Source organism: Strix aluco, chromosome Z, assembly GCF_031877795.1.
Source record: "Strix aluco isolate bStrAlu1 chromosome Z, bStrAlu1.hap1, whole genome shotgun sequence".
Lineage (NCBI taxonomy): Eukaryota > Metazoa > Chordata > Aves > Strigiformes > Strigidae > Strix > Strix aluco.
Genome location: NC_133971.1, coordinates 66,416,933 through 66,439,761, shown reverse-complemented (window position 1 = coordinate 66,439,761; position 22,829 = coordinate 66,416,933). Strand labels below are relative to the sequence as shown.

The following is a 22,829-nucleotide window of genomic DNA, read 5'->3' as shown; positions in this document are numbered from 1 at the left end:
ATATAAGACAATATAGGTAAGATGAGCAGCTCTCTGAGAAATACAACCCACTTTGTTAGAATTTGTGTCACTGTGTCATTTCCAGTTCACAGCAGCAAAGATTTATTCACAAGCACAGGAGTGATGCACTCGGGTTTTTTTTAATGCACTTCGTGAACAAGATCATCCAATCTTTTTTGATTCTTTTATTTTGTTCTTGAATTGCAAAGAGCAAAAACGTCTCTATACATCCCATTTGACGAGTCAGCTTTGTCATGGCCAGAGCTATACTTTTACCAGCTGTTCTGCACTAGTGAATGGATTTTTGAGATGTATGAATTTGCTGTACGTGAATTCTGTTTGGCCAGTTCAAAGTATGCCACTTCATACACTGAGACCTAGGATTGTGGATATTTAACTACCTCTCTAGTCTGCAGCTAATACTAATCACATGAGACCTTATGCCCTCCAAGTTTCTTGAAATTTGTGGGGTTATCCAGTACTGACTGAGTACTACTTAGGTACTTCTGCCCTGTTGTTGAGCAGCAATCAGATGAAGCTTACTTATCAGACCTATACAAGGTATTGCAGTGGAATTCGTAATTTCCATCATTATGATTCAGCCTGAAGGGTTATATTGCCATAAAAAAAGCATCACTTCTTCAAACAGTAAGTTCCAAGTCCATCTGAAATCTCGAGCTTATCGTTTTCAAAGGCCTTTCCCGAAGTGTTTTTGTCTCACTTCTCATAAGCTTGGGTTACAAAGAGAAAAAGTGGCACAGTCTTTTTACTCGTCTTAAAATGAGGAAGATCTGCTGAAGTTGTACCCTTCTGTGGTCTGAATTTATACTCCTCATCATGTAACAGCAACTACACAAACTCTATCCAGCATCTGACTGTAGAAAGAAAGAAAATTAGGGTGCCGTGCTTCATTGGTTTGGTTGGAGCTACAGCTACACCCATGTGTCTTTACCTAATTGTGACTCCAGAAAAGGTTTCAGTGTTTTAAATGAGGTGTGTGCTGTGGGGCATTTCAAGACTTGTGTTCAGATATTCCTCTCACACTTTTTGGTGCACAGTTGAGGTACTCCCCACAGTGAACAGAGGACAATTGATAGTCCTATCAAAACTTTTAAAAAACAAAGGAATCCCAGAACGTTGCAGTCTCTTCTAGATGTCATTTTCTGAACATATTGCTTTTTTCAGAAATATTATTTTAAAGGTAAAATATGCAAAAGGTATCCTTTGAAACTGTGGTTCTATCATTCCTAAGTATTTCAGAACTTTCCTTACAGTTGTGGTGGTTTGACCTTGGCTAAATGCCAGGTACCCACCAAGTCACTCTATCACTTCCCCCCCTTTCCCCTTTTTTTCTCAATAGGGCAAAGAAGGGAAAGAAAATAAGATAGGAAAACAAAACAACCCTTGTGGGTAAAACAACAGCAGTTTTAATATAAGCAAAACGAAGCAAAGGTCCGCGCGTGGAAGCAAAAAAAAGAAAACAGATTTATTCTCTACTTCCCATGAACAGGCGATGTCGGGCCTTCTCAGGAAGCAGGGCTCCAATACGTGTAGTGGTTGCCTCGGAGGACCAAGGGTGACCCCACCCCCTTCCTCCTTTCTCCCAGCTTTATACTGAGCAGACGTCATATGGTCTGGAATATCCCTTTGGTCAGTTCGGGTCAGCTGTCCTGGTTGTGTCCCCTCCCAAGATCTTGCCCACCCCGTCCCACTGTGGGGTGGGGGGGAAATGTCAGAAAGAGCCTTGGTGCTGTGTAAGCACCACTCAGCAGTAGCCACAACACCAGTGTGCTATCAACACCCTGCCAGCTCCCAACATAAAACACAGCACCAGGAGGGCTGCTACAGGGGAAAACCAATTCTGGCTCAGCCAGACCCAATACAACAGTATTCTGGAAACTGACACTCAGCATCTCAGTTCCTTTCTTAGGCAGTCACTGTATTTTTATCCTTTTTTTCCCTCTCTACTTTTGGACCCCTTGGCCAAGAAGTGTTAACCAGAGGCATAAAATTCATGCAATGTGGCAATTTACACCTGCTTCCTTTGTATTTGTTACCTGTCTAGGAACAGGTATCAATGTAAGTCCATATTACGTTGTATCCACTCAGTTAATTGATTCCAATTACCTTTTGAAATGTAAGTGATCTCCCTTTTAAAGTATAAATATAGTTAAGGTAGGAAGCAAGAATACATCCAGGAAGCTATCCAGTGGAACTATAATCACTTCTTAGTAGTAATACTGAATGGGTCATAGTAACTAGCAGTAAGATAAAAACCCCTAAGTATTCTTGATATGTTCTGAAGCAATACAGGGTATATGAAATGCACAAACTAAAATCGCTGTGGTCTCAGTAAGTATCATTTCAACTGATTTGGTTTTGCTTTGCAAAAGATGGTTAATATTTTGGCTGAACCTAAGCATTTCCCTATACGTCCTGACATAGTGTAGGGAAACACTGTCCTAAGTGTTCACAGTGAAACTGCCAGCCCATCACTTTGAGAGGTTTAGGATCGAGTTCCAATCTTAGTGCGGTTTTTTGGGTTAGTGAATGGCCCATGCGTGAAATAGGTCTTGGAAATACAGGTCTTGGAAATGCAGTTCTTAACTTGCATACCTGGCAGGGTATACGAGGCTAGACAAACAAAACTAGAGCTGAGGATCTTGTTTCATACCATTCATTTGCCTCTTTGTTCTTGAGATTGGCAGTTCAGTTTGGTCCCTGACCTATCTCAGAACCATCTCAGGGCTCTTGTGGCTTACCCTGACAGCAAATGGCCTTTCAACACTGTTCCACAAGATGGAGTGATTTGGGTCAGAAACATTACCCATACCATCCCCAATGCCACCATTCTCATCCCACTAGGCCAGAATCTTGCTGAGTGTTGCCTTCTAGGGTTTAGCTGTAAAATCTATGTAGTGAAACCTTTTCTGCTTCATCCAACTGGGCAAATCACTTCATTATGGTTTAAAGGTTCATACCCCCTGCGTCGGGCATTTTCCCTACAAAATGCAGTTTCCAAGTGATAAAGTTTCTGTTGCACCCAATAATTCACTCCTGGACATTTCTCAAGCTCTGTTTCTCTTTACTTGAAAACCACAACTGTTTCAGGCAGGAACTTATGCCACTGAAAGCTTCAGTTATTAAAAAGAAGAATTACATATTCAAATACTTGTAAAACAGCCCTATCCAGTGTTTTGCAAGTACAGTATACCTTTGTTTCCTATTTGACCTGAGCAATCTCATGTTGATGTTTAAATTTCTGGTTTTAAAACACTCTCTTAGGAGGGTGAGATCACTCATGAGTAAAGTTTCTACATTGAGAAAGAAAAGGGACTAAACTGCAGAAATAAGTTCTGTAATTCCCTGTTCCTGACAATTCACAAACAGAAGAGAGTAGATTATAAATTTCTCTCATCTATACTCTGTTGTGCCAGACTCATCCTTCAGCCAAGGATCCAGAATACACCATGTTTCTGCTGGCATGGTTTTTGTGCTCCATAGCCTTTTGTGTGCCTTTGACAAAGAGTAAAGGCAGAGGGATTGTGTTTGAACCAGATGTACAAGTACAGTAAGAATTAGGTCATTTTCTCCCTCCTCAGAGCAGACAGACTGGCCTAGTATCTGATCCATGATGTTCATCCATGATGTTACACAGGCCTATTAAAATAATTATTTTTTACCCCAGTTTCTTCCAAGTGGAGTCACTCTGTAACATCCACAAGAGAAACAAGGAGGTATTTTTTGTTTTCATTTGTACTAGGAATTTCTCTATGGCCTAGGTATGGAGAGGGATAACTTGGAGAGGGCGTAAAGACAGATTAAAGAGAAATCTTTATGACTACTTGTGTTACAAGGAAGATTTGAAAAGAGCATGTAAATTTAATATCTGCAGAATAAGATTTGTGCATTACTCATTCCAGTTAATTCTCTCAGATCAAGTGTTCTGAAATTTTGCAATAACTTTTTGTGCTTTAGCAGTGTTTGTTTCATTTGGCCTGCATATTTACTCAAGCAGTAACCTCCAGAATGAAATAAACTTTGTTGGATCCCTTTCTTATTTTCTGATTCTCACCTATGCATTTCATGCTGTCATTATGCCATAATCCTCGGGGGAAAAAAAATACTTTTAACTTATCTATTCATTGCTAAACATAAATTTCTATTTGTGTGCTACAGCTTCAGCCAACTATTGGCCATCCACCTGATGAAGCACCTTTTAATCCTTATGTGCTGCAAAGGAAGAGAGGTCTTACAGGAGCAGAAAAAGGTAGGCAGAGTAATTTATGTTATTAGTACAAGTTCCTTCTTTACATCAGAAATCTCTCCTCAACCCATATTTCTTTTTTCTTGCATATATTTCACACCATGTTGTGTATTGGTATAGCCACTGTCACAGCTCAAGACTGGTAGCTGAAAGTGCCAGATGTCACCATCTGTAATAAAAGTTGTTTAGCAAAAATCCCCTTTTCCATGTTGAAGTGAAAGATTATTACTTCCTTGACTCTAAAAGCTGCATCCTTGCACTTCATAAAAGGAATTGTGCCCTGTTGCATCCACAGTGCCAAGTTGGTGCTCAGGCTTTCTGTAAAATGCAATTAAAGATGGGTGCATAAGAATGAACTACATATAAGGCAGAATTCTGACTGAAGAATTGTCTGAGGTAACTAATGGGAAGTACTAAGGAGAAGGGCCAGCCTTTGACCCTCCTTCTGTCAAGGAACCTCCTAGTTTCACGTTATGCAGATGCTCAACAGTTAGATCATATCACCGGGTGGAGACCACTCTATTTTGGCATGTACTAAAGTGCCTGTAGCTGGACTGCGTGTGGTTTCTTTATAATGCCCTCGTAAGTCAAACACACTGATGATCCTGAACATAAAAAGGGTGAATATAGTAGCTGTGACAGAAAAAAATGTCTCACATAGTGTCTAATTTTTTCATTGACTGAACTGCAGGTGATCAGAGAGAGGCCTTACCCATGGATACTGAGGTCTATGAAAGTCCATATGCTGATCCAGATGAAATGAAGCCAAAAAATGTCACCCTTGACAGGAAATTGTTAACCTTGGAGGAAGGAGAACTTGGCTCTGGCAACTTTGGTACAGTAAAGAAAGGGTTCTACAAGATGAAAAAGTAAGCATTTCCTTCTATTTTCATGGAGTCTAGTATGTAGAAGCTCTAGCCTTTATTTTTCAAAGCAGCAGTAATCTTTGCATGTCATTTGGGGTGACAGATTGTACCTAAGTAATTTGGGATAACATTCACCGGTTTGTCTCTTTGTACATACACTCATACACTCATTTTCTATACACTCATTTTCTTTTCCTCTGTTTGCCTACACCTCTTTGCCTGCAGCATAGTCACCTCCCAGTCATTATTTTTGTCTGTAAAGTGGAGAAGCACCCATTATGACTATCTTCTCTCCTGTCAGGGATAGCAGAGTGGGAAGTCTGCCGACTTCCTCCATAGTTTGTATGGTCAGCCATGGTACTCAGTATTTCCCATCTGCACAACCTCTGAGAAGTAGTGTAGAGTGCCTTGCACAGCTTACCTGTAGCAAAGAGATTTTCACCTAAAATAGTTATGATAAACACCTGTTTCATGAAGCTGGAATGTTGATTTTCAAGAAGATGGAACATGTCGTGACCTCTTTTATCACGTAATTCCAGTAGGAACAGACCCTGTTATACTGACAGAAGTGGGAGCACCTGACTGTTCATGCATTTTCATAGTAAAATGTTATCAGTGTGTTGTTTAAGTGCATGGGCTGATTATGTGTACACTTTCACTACCTGAAGCAGGAGGCATTTCTTTAACCAAGGTTTTTGAAGCCAGAAGGGATTTTTCTTTTTCCAGTACAGTCTGAGGGCATTTAAAGGGCTCTGGTCCCAGCTTGTGTACTTGCTAATCTTGTTTCACACTTGAGCATTGTCGATCTCATCAGTAACTCTTTCACTTAGTTGTATGAGCTGAAGGTTGCAGGAGTAGGCTTAATTTCTCAGGATTTCAGAGCACTGCCTTGGGGTCTTGCAGTGCTGCATGTTCTAGTCTCACCCCCAAAACATCTCAGTGCTTAGAAAGGCCTTTAGAGCTTTTCTTGCCAGAGAATCTTTATAGCATTCTTTCCAGAATGGGCAAGAAAATTTTTCCCGGTACATTTGTTTTCAGACTTAAGATGTTTTTATGACTATTTATAATTTTCTCAGGTTCTTTCCATTCTCTCACTTTTGCTTATCTGTCTTCTGAACATTTGAGAGAGAGCTGCTCCTGTTACAGTTGTGGTTTTTCCCCTCTGAATGTCAATTCTGTCTTTTGTCACACTTTGTACTATGTGCACAGAAATATCAGATAAGATTGTGTGCATTTGCACACAGATTTTTCAGCAACTAATCCCAGAACTGGATTCTTTTTTGTAGGGGTGCCAAGCCAGTGGCTGTAAAAATTCTTAAGAATGAGAGTAATGATCCAGCCATAAAGGATGAATTACTGAGAGAAGCAAATGTAATGCAGCAACTGGATAACCCATATATTGTCCGAATGATAGGCATATGTGAAGCTGAGGCCTGGATGTTAGTAATGGAAATGGCTGAACTTGGGCCACTGAACAAATTTTTGCAAAAAAATAGGTATGTAAGCTTTGATTCCATTTCATAGGATTTATCCAAAGGGGAAAAAAGATACAGGTTCTTTTTCTTTCTTTCTTTAAGGACAGTTTTAAATTGACATGTTGTTAATGTAACAATTAATGATTGTAGTTACTCTTCACTGGGACATGATTATATTGTACATGTCTCCTAAGTGTCAAATATTTCTGGTAAAATAGTGCATTTTGAATAAATGAAAGAATTTTCACATGTTCTTCAGGTGCTCATTTATTGATATGATCACACATCATCTTGCTCAGGACATTCTTGTGCTGCCTGTTCTAATTAAAGCTTAGCTAAATGTGGATCAGGTTCCTAGTATGATGTGAGGAAGTTCATAGTAAAGATTTATATTTGAACTCCATGAAAAGTCATGAAAATGAACTCCTGACCTCTTAAAAATTCAATTATGATTTTCAGACATGTCACGGAGAAGAATATAACAGAGCTGGTACATCAGGTTTCCATGGGGATGAAATACCTGGAGGAGAATAACTTTGTTCATAGGGATCTGGCTGCAAGGAACGTGCTATTAGTCACCCAACATTATGCCAAAATTAGTGACTTTGGGCTTTCTAAAGCGCTTAGTGCTGATGAAAATTATTATAAGGTAAGGTTTGCACAAGACGTGAAAGCTGTATAGTAGCATGGCTTAACAAGGTTATTTTCAGTTGAAGTGCAGTTGTTTTTAAAAGTGGAAAATAAGAAAGAATATGTATCATCCACTGTTTTATAGCCTGATAGTAGGTCACTGATTTTCAAAATGTGTGATCAACATTAAGAAATGTGTAGGGAGGAAGAAGCTAGTCACTTCTTTTATCTGCTTACTTCTTTCATTTACTTTTGGAAAACTTGTCATTAGAAGATGGAAATTTATAGTGGAAATTAAATACCTCCTTATATAAAAGGGGGAAAATGTCTTTGCTGCAGATAGGAACTTTTGGGCACTTACAGTATTCACCATATCCAGGGAAAATTTAAACTAGCACACTGTGACTAACAGAACTGAATTTGGGGAAGATTTGAAAGAATACCATTGGTAAATAATCATTTGATCTAAGCAGGATTTGTTTAGCTTGGTTTTAAATTCATTGGATCTCTGTACAGTAAAGGGACTGAAATAATTGCCACATTTAATAAGGTAAAAACATCCACAGGAGACAAAGGCTCTAATTGTGTCTGCATCTTTTTTTTCTGATATATTGCTTTTCAGTTCAAATTATTTCTTCCTTCTGCCTATTCCCTTTCATCAGCTGTTTAAAACTAATAAGCCAGACCATGAAATGCTGCAGAGGAGGAGCAAGCACATTGTGATGACCTTCCTATGGGAATAGTAACAGCTACCAGAAAAGGCAGTAACATCTTAAATCACTGCCACAGCCAGAACTGCTTGTCAGAGGTTTGAGAATTGGTATCAAAGGCCCATTCCCTTTACAACTGCACAAAATGCAGTGGGGTTCTTTCACTAGATCTAGCACTGTGCTGGGATAGCTTGACACTTGCATTGTCGTAGCACAGTGTTATGGCATAATTTAATCAAACTGCAGTTTGCCACAAGGCTGTCGCTGTGCTTTGAAATGGAGCATCAACTTCAAGTAATAATGAGACTCAGTGTAGCTGGGTGTGTATCTCTTACCCTCTGTGGAGAGTCTAGATGAAAAATCTTACTTTTAAAGAGCAACTTTAAATTAAATGCCACTAAAACCATGACTCCGGGTCATTTAGTGAAGCTTTGCTTGAACATAGATTTCATTTCAGTGCATTATTTTGAAAGCGGAAGATTAGGAACAATTTTGTAACATTTTTGAAGAAGCTACTAGCCATTCTCTTTATTGCCAACTGCATCAGAAATGTTATGGTACTTAGTACAAATGTGTGCAGATCTAAGTTAACTTGGCTTATATGAATTCTGATGTTGTCTACTACTTGCCACTGTCTCTAGCCTGCTTTTTTTCCTTTCTGTTATGACTTATTTTAGGCACAAAGTCATGGAAAATGGCCAGTCAAGTGGTATGCTCCAGAATGCATGAATTTCTACAAATTTTCTAGCAAAAGTGATGTTTGGAGCTTTGGGGTTTTAATGTGGGAAGCTTTCTCTTATGGGCAAAAACCATATAAGGTGAGTAGTTCTATCTGGCAACTTTTTTTCTGTTGAAATTCAGAGCAAATTTGAACCAATGCCTTTTCTTACCTTGAGAGGGTTATTGGAGGCCAAAGCAGGCCTTAGCGCCCCATCTGTTGCAACAAATGAGTCAAAGGATAGCCCAAAAAACAATTCAGGGCCTCTATATGTTTTATACTAGCATGTGTGCTGTAACCATTTGCAACCTGGATGACTGTTCTGGTTGCCCTGTTCCAGGGAATGAAAGGTGGTGAAGTTGCACAGATGATCGAAAGAGGAGAACGAATGGAACGTCCTGAAGTCTGTCCAACAGAACTCTATGATTTAATGAAATTGTGTTGGACATACAAGTGAGTGTGATGTGATGATCTCTCTTTTAATAGAAGTGTATTTTAATCTATTTAGTTAATAGCCAGAAAGGGGCAGGGGGAAAGGGTATTTCAAAATACATAATTTCAACTGGTGTTTAGCTTGCAAACAAACTCCAAACTAAGGAGTCAGTTGCACTTTCAAGTGAAAATTATTTGAGTTACTGAGGTACTACAAGAAGCTGATTTTGCATAGCTGATTTTTCTGGAAAAATAGGGTATCATAAAACCCAAGTAATTCCACAAAAGGTCAGTCTGATATATTTTGAAAAGAAAGTTTGAAATTAAGCAAATAACTTTATTTCATTTTGGATTGTATTTTCTTTAATTTTCATTTCCAAGACGTTACTGAAATTTCAAAGTCATATTGCCAAATTATTCATTCCATTCCTCGGTAATTAATTATTTTGACCTATTTTTCTCTTCTCTCATTTCTGAATATACTCAGATTGGATCCTACACTGATTTCCTATTAGAGAGAGGCAACACATCGTTTCAGATTACACCTAATATGTCAGAAACATTTTTTCTGATCAATAACAATTCAGAAGTTAGAATTATGAAATACAGAGAAGAAAAAAAAAGAAAGCCTGCCTGATATTCTTTTTTAATTAGTATATTGCAAAAAATGTACTTAAAATGTTTTATCTTTTATAATTTTAAACTATTTCATTTCAGTTATTTTTAGCTAAAGGAAGGTCTCTGTAAAGCAGTCAAAGTCTACTGTAAAGTCTACTGTACTTACTCTTCCAGCTCACCATCTGGAGAATATGTGTGTTCAAAAAAGATCTCTCGATGCTATTTAAGGTGCTGTGGTACTTCACTTTTAGGCACCTTGCTTCTTTGTTAATTTTATTACACCTAGTACTCTAGAAAGAATGTGAAGCCATAAAATAATTTCTGCCTTTTGATTTGACTCAAAGAATGCTGTAACAGTTCTAAAGTGAAAGGCATCATTTTTTATTATGATTAATAAGCGTATCATAAAGCATGAGGCTTTTTATTTGTTTGTACTCAAATATCTTTAATATTAGAAAGAAAGAAAAAATTAAAAAAGAAAGTTCAAGTCAGGCAATGTAACTATCTCAGTATGTAATGTATTATTGTAAGGGCTTGTTGTCAGTTTGTGTTCTCCCCAATCAACAAAGAGTTGCAGATACAAAGGAAAGAAATACAGTACAGCCATATAGTGTATGCATAGGCTCCTCTCAGTGGTGCTAAGCCCCTCTGTATGACTGTAGTACCCATTATAAGGCAGATATTGCACTGCAAATATTCTTTTCTCTAGATTATTACTGAAATGGAGCTAATTTACCATTTCTTTCTTGCAGTACCTTCACTAACCACAAAGACACAGGCATGATTGTAAATCCACTGACTGGATGGTCTGTAGTGACATTTGCCACTTGGTATTAATTTTGTAGCATCATTTTGGTAGCCTTAAAATATTGTGAGCAGCTTTAAATGAGTTATCACAGAGGTAAAGTCCCAAGGGTTACAAGACCTTAACAGCTTTCTCCTTCCTATGCAGTGATGCTTGTTGTCTTTCCACAGTGTTGATGACCGACCAGGATTTGTTGCAGTCGAGCTGAGACTACGTAACTACTATTACGACATTTCCCACTAACAGCATGAAGAACAGCAACTTCCTTGCCTCCAGCCAGCACCCTCTGAGAAGCAGTTCAGTTTCTGAAATTGAACGACTTTGATTTTTGTACTGCCACTTTCACCCTGCAAAGTTCAGAGCTAAGCCCTGTGTCTGTAGGGTTGCCTTTTCTTGCCTTCTCTGCAGTGTCCACCCCCAAAATAGAGTGTTGAAAGTGGAGAGGCCCCAAAGCGAGCAGCAAGGACGTCAGAGCAGATGCTTATACTTTTGCTACATTCCATCTCATTTTATTTACAGCATTATTGACATTACAGTTTGCAGTCATGTAAGACCTTTTTAATGTCTTTCAGCGCTCTTCCTCTCTTGTATTTGAATGCGTATTGGAATTTAGATACTTGTAATTAATATTCTTAGCCCTCAAATGCATTAAGAGTTGTTCCAGCCTTCCCCCTCTCCAAGGAAGGATAGCATAAACATTTCTCACTGTGAAGAAAATTCACTGTGAAAATGAGTCACTTTGACTGACAGCATGTTTGATTTTACCCCCAAGCCCCATTAAAACCAAATTGTAGTCTTCTCAGTAGTAATGTAGGCAGAGGAGAACAAGGAGATGTAAATTTCTAACATCATCATCACCTTTAAATGTGACCAACTTCTCTCGTTCCTCATCTCATGTGGAAGTCCAGCTGTCCCTCAGGGAGTTATTTTTTTCCCAGTGAAACCTTGGAACTGACGGTCTTGCTCTCATCTTGGAACAAAACTTGTCATCACCTAAGACAATGATACTGGGTTTTAACATAAACTCCATCACTGCATTCCTGAAAAGACAGCTGTACAGTGAAAGGTGACAGACCAGCACCTTTCTTTCTCTCTGCTGTTTCAGCCTTCTCCAGAGATACCTTTTCCATGTATCTCTTAGGGAGAGCAGGAATCATTTCTGTCTTTTCCAAACCTTTCTTGAAAAGCATTTGTGAGAATTCATCACACCTTATCACCTCTAAAGCTAAATTTCACCCCAGCTCAAATATTTTAAAACAGGCATATGGACGTCGAGTTTACTTTTGCCCACTCCTAAGTGTTAGTATTTGTCCTGTTATTAATCCCTGTGAGCTTCTCAGGAAAAGGTATTTGTCTTATCACTCTTTTTGTAAGGCATCATGCATCTCCATTAATGTGCAAGTATAGCAATGGTAATAACAAATAATGTCATCAACTTCTGGTTCTATTTTTACTCTTAGGCTTTGTTTGTCCAATCTCATTTTACATATTATAGATATCAAAATTTCTATCACTTATTCCTCACAATCGGCCACTTTACTGGCATTTACATATATCTCAGGAGTCTACATACATTGCATCTAGTAGATATAGAGATTTTAGAAGAACACAAAGAATAAGATTTAGAGATAGATATATTTATTTGCATTGCATATGGCTGATTAGAACATATGTGTTTAATTGTGTGAACAGGGTATTCTTAGAGATGCAGTGATATTTTTTTTCTCTAGCAAAGAAACTGTGGGGAATTACAGTGAAAAAGTGTGAAATAATTTTCATAAAAGAGATTACTATAAACAAATGTAGGATTTTTTTTTCTTTTTACTAATTTATGGTCTATTTTTCAAAAAGTACATGGTGATTTTTAGTCATTTAATCTTGGGTGTCCAGTGCGAGACACTTCAGAAAGCACATGCTACTGAAAGATTCTGAGTGCAATAGACCATGTTTCAAATGTGACCAAACGTGACTTATATTGAAGATGATTTATTTTTTGTTTTGTTTTTAAGAAGCATTTTTCTACAAGAACAGCTTGCATAGAAGTTAGCCATAGTTATATGTAGGTGTTTTGTGAGTTTAATCCTGTTGCAGAGAAATTGTTACCTCTACATGTGCAATTAGTATGTTCATGGGGATATTAGTTATAAACAAATTGCACATATCTCTACTAGCCAGCGAGTGACCATACTCAATTTCTCTGATACAGACCTCTCTCCCTCTCTTTCTCTCTCTCTCTCTCTCTCTTAAAAAGTGTTATCTGATAGAACAAAACCGGAGGAATATTTCTTCCCCTCTCTTTTGAGTGAATGTCACTTTCTGGTGTTACTTGATTATTTTTAACTTTACTATTATGTAATAAAAGTTTACAGTGAGAATATAAAGTATTGTGACATAAATGGATTTTAAAATTGAAATTAAAGAGGCTGTTTTACAAAACATGTTGTTTTAACAACAATCCTTTAATATTTAAGTGCTTTCCTTAAAAATGCTGATGCTGTGCAGAGCATGTATATTTACTGAATTACTGTGATTGCTGTGGAAGATTGAGATTCCCCTATTGACACTGACAGGTACCTGACATGACAGATAAGCCCACTGAAGCCTGGGCTGCTTTTGGAGCTATTCAGGACTAGCAGGAAGATCTCCCAATATATGCATGTTGTTATTACACCTAAGCCTTTCCAAGATACTGCTTTTCAACAATACTGTGCTGGACCTGGAAGGTTAGAGGTATCAGAAGTCAGTGCAGTGTATCAGCTGTCCAGGGATTTCTGCATTGCAGGTATCAGCCACGGAGGATTTAAGTCACATTGTACCAAGTGGAGCCTCCCCCAAAGGTGCAGGTATTCTGTTCTAGGTATTCTGAAATAACAGTGGAGAGATCTTAGTGTTTCGTTTAGCTTTTGCTGCAAGATCAAGTCCTCAGGAAAGGAAAGACTGGATGGGACTGAATGTGAATCTGAATAATAAACAACAAAGGCCAAACTTTTCAAGCAGGTACTTTTCAGGCAACTCTTCAAGCAGGTACTTACCTTTGGGGGGGATCAGGTAGTGATTGACTTGCACTGTACTTCTGTGGTTGTTTTCTTGTGTAGCAAATCTGGCCCAATTGTTCCACCTTCCCACTTGTGGGACTGCACCATCAACAATATGAAGGGGCTTTTGTCTGTTGGCTGTCTGGATTTGCTTATCTTTATTTTTAAATTGACTTGTATCAGAAATGCCATTCAGCAGCGTAGCCCCACAATTATCACAGCAGTTAAGGGGCAGTAAACTGCAGCATGGAGGAAGGGAGGCTGGTGTGAGTAACTCATAGAAGAAGGAGCAGGTGAGAACATGTTGAATGGGTGTTTCAGTGAAGGAAAACAGTGTAATTACAGCTTTGGTTAGGGCTCATATCTACAAAATCATGGAGTTTTTTCGGAGTATGGGAGGCCATGCACCTTTTCCCATAAAGAGCCAGCCAAACTTCTTAAAAACCCCGGCGCAATCTCCACCTGCTTCACATGCTATGCAGAAAGGGGACTTTTAATCAGACAGTGAAAAATACCCATAATGTTCACACCTGAAATTGTCACAATCAGACTGCAGGCCTGATGCACCTGCAAGGGGCCTGTGCAGCCGGGCTGTGCGGAGGCAGTGGTACAGCCCGGCCCTGCCAGGCAGTCGCAATACTTGAACACTGTGAGACTGGAGCCCTTGCCTGAGCATTGCTGCCACTCACCCTTCTGCACCAGCCAGTGCTGTGCCAGGGCAGTAAGGAGGAACTTGTTTGTCCATTTGCTGCTTGCTGTGAAGCAAAGTTCCATTTGAGGACAAGTCAACGATTTGTGTTGTGAAGTTAGTTGTGGATGGTTAACAAAGTCTTCTGAGACTCTGTCTTTTAAGTGATACCAGCAGTGGGGGTTTGCAGGCAGAAAGATAAGGAATATGTCCCACACATGCATAGAAGTAGTGAGGGTGGCATCTGGGTTGAATAGTACAGGAGAACATTAAGACAAATTATAATTACCAGCCCTAAGTTTAGTGAGGACAGAAAACCTGTAAGTCATGCAGAAAAAAGAAGAGAAAGAGGAAAAAAATGCACCACCTGCATCTTGAAGAAAATACTGGACTTAAAGCAATTGTAGACTCAGGTGGAAAAGAGCCACTTCACAAGTCAGTATCACCATGCCCCAGCAGTATGTCCCAGTGCTACACACCATGGTGCTGTGCAAGACAGTGGCACAACTGCATTTGGGCCCCATCTCTCCCTGACGGAGCAGCTTGCAGGCCCGATGGTAGTGGGGAGTGCTTGTAGAGCTTATGAGCAAGACTCAACAGCTAAATGCCTCCTGCTGTATAACTATGGCAGCTGGGGGGCTGAGATGTAAACACCTTTACTGTGGCAGCCAGGTAACCTGTGAAGGTCTGCAGCTGGAAAAGGAGAGAAATGAGGGTGGAGCATGTAGCGAGTATCAGAAAGACAAAGTGTGTAGGAAAAGAAATTGTTTTCTATTAGATTGATTAATAATACTGAAAAAAAGAGATAAGCCTATGGCATACACGTCTTCCTTGAGGCTTGTATTACACCATGGATTCCTGTGAAACAACAGTCATACTGATGTAGCACAAACCTGACTGAAAACAACAGTCTTCCAGCTACCCAGAGCTCTCTCAATCCAGACTAGTGCTGTGCATCAATCCCCAAGTGGGTATTTTTTTCATTTCTGTCATATATGTGTTAATTGAGGTGAGTACCCACTGGGTTCCTTGGCATATAATTAACTCTGCACCAAGTATAACCACTGCTTCCCTGAGGCAGTGGAGATGTGCACATTTCTCAATAACCAGAGAAGCAGAGGAAATGAGGTAGCTGGGGAGACACTGCTGCCATTAAAGTTCATAACTTTAAATGTAAATAGCACCTGGATGACCAGTCCAGTATAACTGCACAGTTCATTAACTTCCCGCATCTGTCTACCATCACAGATGCCTTAAACTGTCAGGATAAGAGCCTGTTAGGTCCAGCCTTGCTTAACTGTATCAAAGCACTCGTGGAGGAGCCCCACTGCCATGTGGGTGCAGCTACAGCTGCCCATCTGGTGCCCCCTGTGTGCACCAGTAGGTTGGGAAGCTGAGTGCCAGGCTCCCCATGCCTCTGCCATGTTAGAAATACAATCTGTTACAACAACAACAACAAAATAGAAACAGCTTTGCAAAGAAGGGTTTAATACCACAGAAAATCATGTGAGCCATTAGCCCATGCTGCAGCTCAAGCGTCACTTTGCATGGATACTCAGTTGTCTGTCCTGCCACTTTGCCACCAGATAGTGGCTGCATTGACACCAACATCTGTTCTTTCTTATTCCTGCTTTGTTAAAGTGAAATTGTGCCAGTTTCAGCCACAGCAAGAGTGCTAAGACTGTAACTGCATGTCTTAGTGGCAGAACAGGAAGCAGAGGGCTTTCATAGCTGTTTCTTGCAGTTTGAAGACTTTGCTTTAAAAACATTACACACATGCACATGCACACACACGTGTGTGTAGTTTCTTGTCATTCTTTCCTACCTGTGTTTAATAATGCCCTGCCCTCCTGCCTCAGATCTTACTACACAGACACTGCAACTGAATTTTCAGATATTGTTCTAACTTGTGTGCAGATTTCATCAATATTATCAAATGATTTCTATCTGACTGGTGTATCACATCACACCTCCAGCACCCTGAAGCAATGACCAGTTGTCAAAGAATTGCTAATGTTGGTCTTGAGTCATATTTCTAGAAGATAGCAAGGAAATTGCATGGAAGGGAACAGCTGCGAGGACAGGGATACATCAAGAGATGCACCAGGGAAACAAGTTCACTGAGCTTGTCAAAGAGCAGGACCTGAAGGTATTTTTGTTCTACTTTGGAGCAATTGTGAATTGACTGTTTGGCTTGATGTTTCTTTTCTCAACAGATGTGTAATGTGGAGTCAATGCTTCCTTATTTTTCCACAGTAATGACACATTTTAGCCATAGGTGGGTATAAACACCTAGATTATCAATGTGATTTTGTTTCAGTAAGATTTATGCTGTTGCCAGTAAGTCAGCCAAACTGCCTCTGTATGTGCGTGCAGCTACATTTTTCTTCTAGCATGGGCCTTATTCTTCTGATTACTATGTAAACATGTGCTTAAATTACAACAGGGGCACCAGCAGCAAGCCTTCTCCCTCATGCTCCCTTGGACGGTCAAAGGAGAGAGCAGAGCAGCGATGCACAATAAACGTCAGCCACCACCAAGAAGAAGGCTCCTAACTTCTTTCCCCCGCTATAACTGGTTGGCTAGATAATGTGGCCTCTTTAAGAGAGCAAATACAAAATGGTACAGATATTAAGTATCAGATGGCAGTGGTGTAGTAGGACCCTCTACAAACACCTTGCACTGAGGAGCTGCCTCAACCTTTACAGGCTCCCAATGCACCAGAGCATAAGCTCTTTTTTTTTCTTTTTTTTTTTTTTCTTTTGCGAATGTGTTGTTGACTCTGTCATTGATACATGCGTGTCTAGCTATTTTACAATCTTATATCCACTGATATTACTGCTTGCCCAGGCGCATGCAGTAATCAGGTACTATTTTTAAAGTCTTCAGTCAACCATGACTTTCTTTTTATCTGTCCCTCTGTAGCTGCCATAAGGAGTGAGCATGGCATTCCTCATCTTTTTGTGGTTTCTACTTATAAGGAATAGGCAGGACAACTAGTGATTCTTGTTGATGCTGGAGTACTACACAAGTTAGATTACAGGATGACGTACAGATTGAATCATGTCTCAGAAATTCATCCTCCAGTGTCACATTATACCTGAGTTAATGCAAACCAGAATTCACACTGCACAAGTACAAAGCTCTCAGTTTGTTCCCAGAGCTCCCACACCTTTTTCTATGCCAGCTATATAATTTTTTAAAAACTCACAAAACCTAAAAATACAACACATTCCTGTGTTTGTTTGCAGAACTGTATGTGGGCAATTTCTTGAGTTATTCAATTAAAAGGAAGCTGAGAAGTGAACAAAGAAATGCACTCAAGGTTTGCTTGGTTATTAAGGGCAGTCCTTGTCTTCCTTTCCCCCAAAATGAAAGGATCCCAAGGTGTTTGAAGTACACCTAGAACGAATGGAGACACCAGATGCCACACCTAACCTGGACACTGATACAGCTGTGAGACTGCTGGTATCTACATCTTTTGCTTGAAAACAGCATCATTTGTTGGTAGTACACTGCTGGGCCCATGAAGTCGGTACACCTTTCTGCTTGGTCACCAAGCATCAGCTGGTGACCCTGATGATTACTACCCATCATGTGTTAATAAGCATTTGGGGTAATGAGTTGTGGTAAATACTGGGAGAACCTCAAGCCCATATTTTTGATTACACTATAACATGCACCAGCTATGCTCCCCACATACTGCTATGTTGTGGGGATGAAATCAGTCAGTCCTGGGAAGACCAAGGGACTATGACTTACACATCCAAAGCACAGAAAACAGTTAAAGAACTGTGTCCAGGTCCAGGGCACTCTTATACAGTCCTGCAGCCTCTCAGCCATGTTTTTGCAGGAGCATCTCAAGAGCTTTGAAATATCAATTATTTGTTGAAATTACCTGCTGACAGTATTTAAATAAGGAATGCTATGCCACCAAAAGCAGAGAATGTTCTGTCATTGTTTTATTGCATTAATTAGCTTTTCTTTTTTGTACAACATCCTTCTATCTTCTAATTTACAGGTACTTTGCTTAAACTGTTGTACAGGACATGATGTACCATGGGGCAGCCACTCTGAGCATGTGTTTTAAAGATCTGGGTTATATAAAAAGTTAAAAAGCAGGCATAAGGCCTATTGGTTTTACATATGTTGCAGTGCTATTCTTTCCATTTTAGTATATCCCATTCCTACTGTCTTGGGCAAAGAAGCAGTCTTTTCTGAATTTCACAGTTTATTTTAGTGTCAACTAATAGAAACTTTAAATTATCAATTCTGGTATTGAGAAATAAAGATAAGCAATTAAACAAACACATAGGGGGAATACATCAGCTTCCCCCCAGACACCTCTCCTGCCCTCTTCCCAGTCTCCCATCCTCTCAAGTGCCTTTGAGGAGGCCATGGACAACACATGAGATGGGATCAGCCACTGTGATTCCTCTTCTTTCACTGGTCCTTTCTTCTCACTGCACTCCTCCAGTGTGGCCTTCTCCACAAGTCACAATATCTCTAGAGTCATATTTCCTCCAGTGTCTTCTGTGTGCCTGCCCCTGCTCAGGGGGATTCTTTGCTCCAGCGCTTGCTGGTGACATCTCTTTTCTCCAGCCCTTCTCAGGTTGTGGACCACTACAGGGTGGTCTGTGACCTCCTCCTCCCAGGTCACCCCTGCAGTCCCTAGCTACCAAGACCCTGCCAATTATGTCCAAGGCACCTGCTCACTTTTCTGTAGGACTTTCTGCCACATGTCCCAGAATCACCAAACCACTTTACACACATGAGTCACCTAAGGACACAATGGATTGTTTTTAAAGTAGCTTAAAAGGTCATCTGTACATAAGGAGAGTATGTAAGAGAGAGCGAGTGGGATTTGTTAATTCCTAGATCCACCCAACTTCTATGTTATCTGGGGTTAAGGCAGCAAGGAGGACATTCCTGAGTGCTGTGGGGCAAAGAGCAATGTGCTCTGAGCAAGTGTTGTGCCCCAAACACCCATGTCATGGCCTATGATGAGGGCTTGTAGGTCTGGAAGAGGAAAACTAAGTAATACCCCATAATGTCAGGGAAAACTGTCCCAAAGGTGCTGTTTCAGTTATCCCTAAAAGCTCAGTTATTCTAAATCCAGGAGACTGAAAGCACTTAGCAGGAAAGGCAGCCCTGGTGGCCTGAGAGACAGTCACACACCCAAGGAGCCCCACACAGCTCTCTGCTGCCCAGCAGTGTGTCCTGGATGGGTGCCCACACCAGACACCCTAACACTGGCCACACAGCCACCGATCCAGCAGCAGGGACAAGGGACATGTTAGTCCTACCAGCCTGCTGAAACACCAAGGAGAAAAAACAAGTGCACATGTGATTTTAGGTCTTGTCAACACTAGATATCTTGTAAGCAACCACAGCAGTGGGGCTGGGAGGCAGAGGGGAAAAGATAGGTGGGAAGAGGATTTGGGTGCAGGCAAGCTTGCAAACTGTCCTCCCAAGTACAGAGAGCCTGCTATGCTCCACACAAGCCTCCTCTCCTTCCTTATCCCCTGCATCACAGCTCCTTATTTGCTTTCTTCAGGCTTATAAACTCCTCCCCAACTGCCAGCATCCTGAAGCCTGGAGAAAGAGTAATGAGTGATCAATGCCAATTGCTAGGAAGGGGCGAGAGGGTTTAACCTGGGGGAAGGGGAAAGCAAAAAGCAGGAACTGGTGTTATTGGTACCCCTTCTCTCTCCAGAGTGTGGTATATGTTGCATCCTAAGCCTTGTAAGAGCACTCTTCAAGGTGTGGTCAGGCACCACTGGTGGGCTGTCTGTCACCAGAAATCGTCAACTCAAATGTAACCCAGTGTAGCTATACAAAAACATGCACACACTGATCCCCAAGCCAAAATCCACAGCAAAAAGTATAGTGTGTTGGGAGGGGACAATAAAAATACGAGTGAATATTCAGAGACTAACTTACTGTTCACTTGACTGGAAATGCAAAGCAGTGTGATGGCGGTGGAGTACCTGGCCCATAGAATTTCCTCCAGAAGGCTAGCTTGTGCTTGAATTTAGCAGTAATCAAAACATGGTCAGATGGGGAACCTGCACCACTGTTCTGAGTCATCCAGTGCCCACCCCATGCATTCCTACCCTGTCAGATTTGGGGTACACAAATGCAGAAGGCGGGTTGCACAAGATGTTTATTTGTCTCTTCTATGTTATAGGAGAACAGTCCTTGTTTCCTTGAGCAGTTTCAGTCCTAGTGCTTCTGGTTGTACGTCCCAGCTCCCTTGTAGGCTCCAACATAGCCGCTGTTGTCCGTCAGATCCTGGCGGCCAGCAAGACCCTTCCCTTTGCCACTCTCATCAAAACGCTCTTTGTGGCTGCCGGTGTATTTGCTAGTGTCTGTCAGCCTCTCGACCCCACCAACCTTGGTGGCTTTCTGCAAGAAAGGAGGCCAGCAAGATACAGCCAACATCAGGAAATAGCTCACAAACAAGCTCTTTGCTGCATATGAGGACAGCACATGTCCCTAGAACAGGGACAAATGGTCCCATAGCAGCTCAAGGTGCACAGCAGGTGAGGAAACTCATCCTCACCGTGGCACCCACTGTGCTGGGCTCCTTCCCCTCGATGAGGCCATACACAGCCTGCAGTGCGTCCTCTGGTGATTTGCCCTTGAAGCGCTTGATGCAGAGCTCCTTCATGGCCTGCTGGAACTCAGCAAAGGTGATGGTGCGGGCACCTTTGGTTCTATGGCAAGGGAAGACCAAGAGGAAAGTTACCTCACCGCTGGGCGGTAGTGGGATGGGGAACCCCCAGGGCTGCCCCTTGCATGAGAGCCTGCCTGCCTCCGGCCATTTCCTCCTCCTGCCTGGCTGTGTTGCCCACCGTGCTTCCCTGTGACACTCACTTGACTTTGTTGAATATGATGTCAACGTCAGTGCTGGTCACGGCTTTGCCATCCATCACCCCACACTCTTTGCACATCTTGGAGAAGTTTTTCCCTGTCATGTCGTTGCCACTGGCAGATCTGTCACCATATATTGCAAATTTACGGAAACTGTTTTCTACGTCCGACATCTTGCTGCTGTGGAGAAAATAAGTTAGCAGAGAAGGAGCTGAGGACCATCTGGAGCTGCTGGACACACACCCATGTCTCACACACCTTGTCTTCCGCAGAGCAAGGGATGCCATCCATGGGTATCTCCACCATGGGACAACCATGACAACCACACAGGCTGTATGGTTTGATACAGAACACCTGGAATCCAGGCAGGATTCGGGGAGGGACAAGTTGGGACCCAAGGCAAGGCAAAGAAGGGGTGAAGGTGGGGCTTTGGAGTGAAATAATGATCTCTGCATGTGAAGGAATGGGGCACTCAAGACTTCTGAACCTTCTGAACCTCTGAAATACAAGTTTCAGTTGAACTGTCTCAATAACAAATACCTGCATTTGTAAGCTGTTTTATGCTTTGCCTGTTATTTGATGATAAAGAGTCCAGATTTGCCTTTCAGCCCCCAGATAACTGCCTAAATCTCACAGGCCTTGCAAGTAGCCACCAAGCAGTTGTCCCTGTCTTTCCCCATCACACTTCAGCCCTTGAATTGCTCCCTGAATTAGGTTGTTCTCCTCCCCACACCAGTAAATGTTACACTACTGATCAACTTAGACCACTGCAACCAGGTATCAGGAATCTCTGAGAACATAAAAGCCATCACTCGGATTGTAAATCAGTTCACCACAACTTCAGCAGGTGATTCCTGCTGCTTGTGAGATGACCTGGAACCCTTTTGAAATACCCAGCCTCTCCTACAGCCTTGTGCTTCACCCAGGGGCTCTGGGTCTCAAGGTGGTTTGCAGGCTGCCATTTAACGTAAATCTTGTGTGGGTCTGCACCTCTCTAGAGCAAAAATCAGGCAGGCTTGTACCGGGGAGGCCATGTGCTGCAAACATGAAAGAGGTAGCTGGGGGCTTCCAGTGGCCTTGCCAGGGGCCTCCCAGGATCCCTCCTTCCCTCCCTGGGAGGTATGGACCCAACTTACCTGCGTGAGCCAGCGGCAATGGCAATGGCAATGGTGCTGGCACTTTCCCTGCTGTCCTGGAGGCAGTGGGCACTCAAAATCACCCCTCGTGCCTCACCGGCCAACTGTTACCTCGGCACCCGTGTGTGTCACAGTCTTCAGAATGCCCACCACAGGGCAGGGCGTGGCAAGGGGTGGAGATGTGGTGGTCCAAATCCCTCAGGGTGGGGTTTATTGGACCTTCATCCCACTGTGCAACAAAAAAACAAATACTGTACCCTCTTTACCTAACATAAACCTCACACACTGGAAATGTCATCCATACTGGGACATGTACTCCAAAGGGAAGGGGCATTTATCCCTATAACTAGTAAATGAAGCCAGTCCTTGCTCCTCCTTCCTCAAGGAGCTGATCTGCTGCCAGTGTGCTCATGCCCTGGCTAGGGGATATGCCTGCATGCCTTTGGGATTCACCTGGAAATCAATAACTCCAAAAGGCAGGGTGGGGTAGGAAGGTGGACAGACAAAACACACGTCACTTGTGAAAAAACTTTGGGAAACACAGTTTTCCACTCATAAACTAACAAAGGAGCT

General features: G+C 41.6%; 2 protein-coding genes across 4 annotated transcripts in view; one reads left to right on the top strand and one right to left on the bottom strand.

Annotated features, from left to right (window-relative positions):
* The window catches only part of SYK (spleen associated tyrosine kinase), a 58,202-nt gene extending 45,251 nt beyond the window's left edge, over positions 1-12,951 (top strand). For both annotated transcript variants that reach the window (XM_074813149.1, XM_074813148.1), the window contains 7 exons: positions 4,180-4,270; positions 4,959-5,136; positions 6,420-6,629; positions 7,068-7,257; positions 8,626-8,766; positions 9,007-9,119; positions 10,692-12,951. In XM_074813149.1, the coding sequence (XP_074669250.1) occupies positions 4,180-4,270; positions 4,959-5,136; positions 6,420-6,629; positions 7,068-7,257; positions 8,626-8,766; positions 9,007-9,119; positions 10,692-10,764 (996 nt within the window). In that variant the 3' untranslated portion in view covers positions 10,765-12,951. The remainder of the gene's footprint in view (positions 1-4,179; positions 4,271-4,958; positions 5,137-6,419; positions 6,630-7,067; positions 7,258-8,625; positions 8,767-9,006; positions 9,120-10,691) is intronic.
* A 7,155-nt stretch (positions 12,952-20,106) lies between these two features.
* LOC141918248 (tubulin polymerization-promoting protein family member 2-like) overlaps positions 20,107-22,829 on the bottom strand; it is a 64,755-nt gene continuing 62,032 nt past the window's right edge. For both annotated transcript variants that reach the window (XM_074812501.1, XM_074812500.1), the window contains exons 3-6: positions 22,257-22,485; positions 21,124-21,300; positions 20,810-20,963; positions 20,107-20,652 (exon numbers count right to left, since the gene is read on the bottom strand). In XM_074812501.1, coding sequence (XP_074668602.1) covers positions 20,470-20,652; positions 20,810-20,963; positions 21,124-21,293 — 507 coding nt within the window. In that variant the 5' untranslated portion in view covers positions 21,294-21,300; positions 22,257-22,485 and the 3' untranslated portion in view covers positions 20,107-20,469. The remainder of the gene's footprint in view (positions 20,653-20,809; positions 20,964-21,123; positions 21,301-22,256; positions 22,486-22,829) is intronic.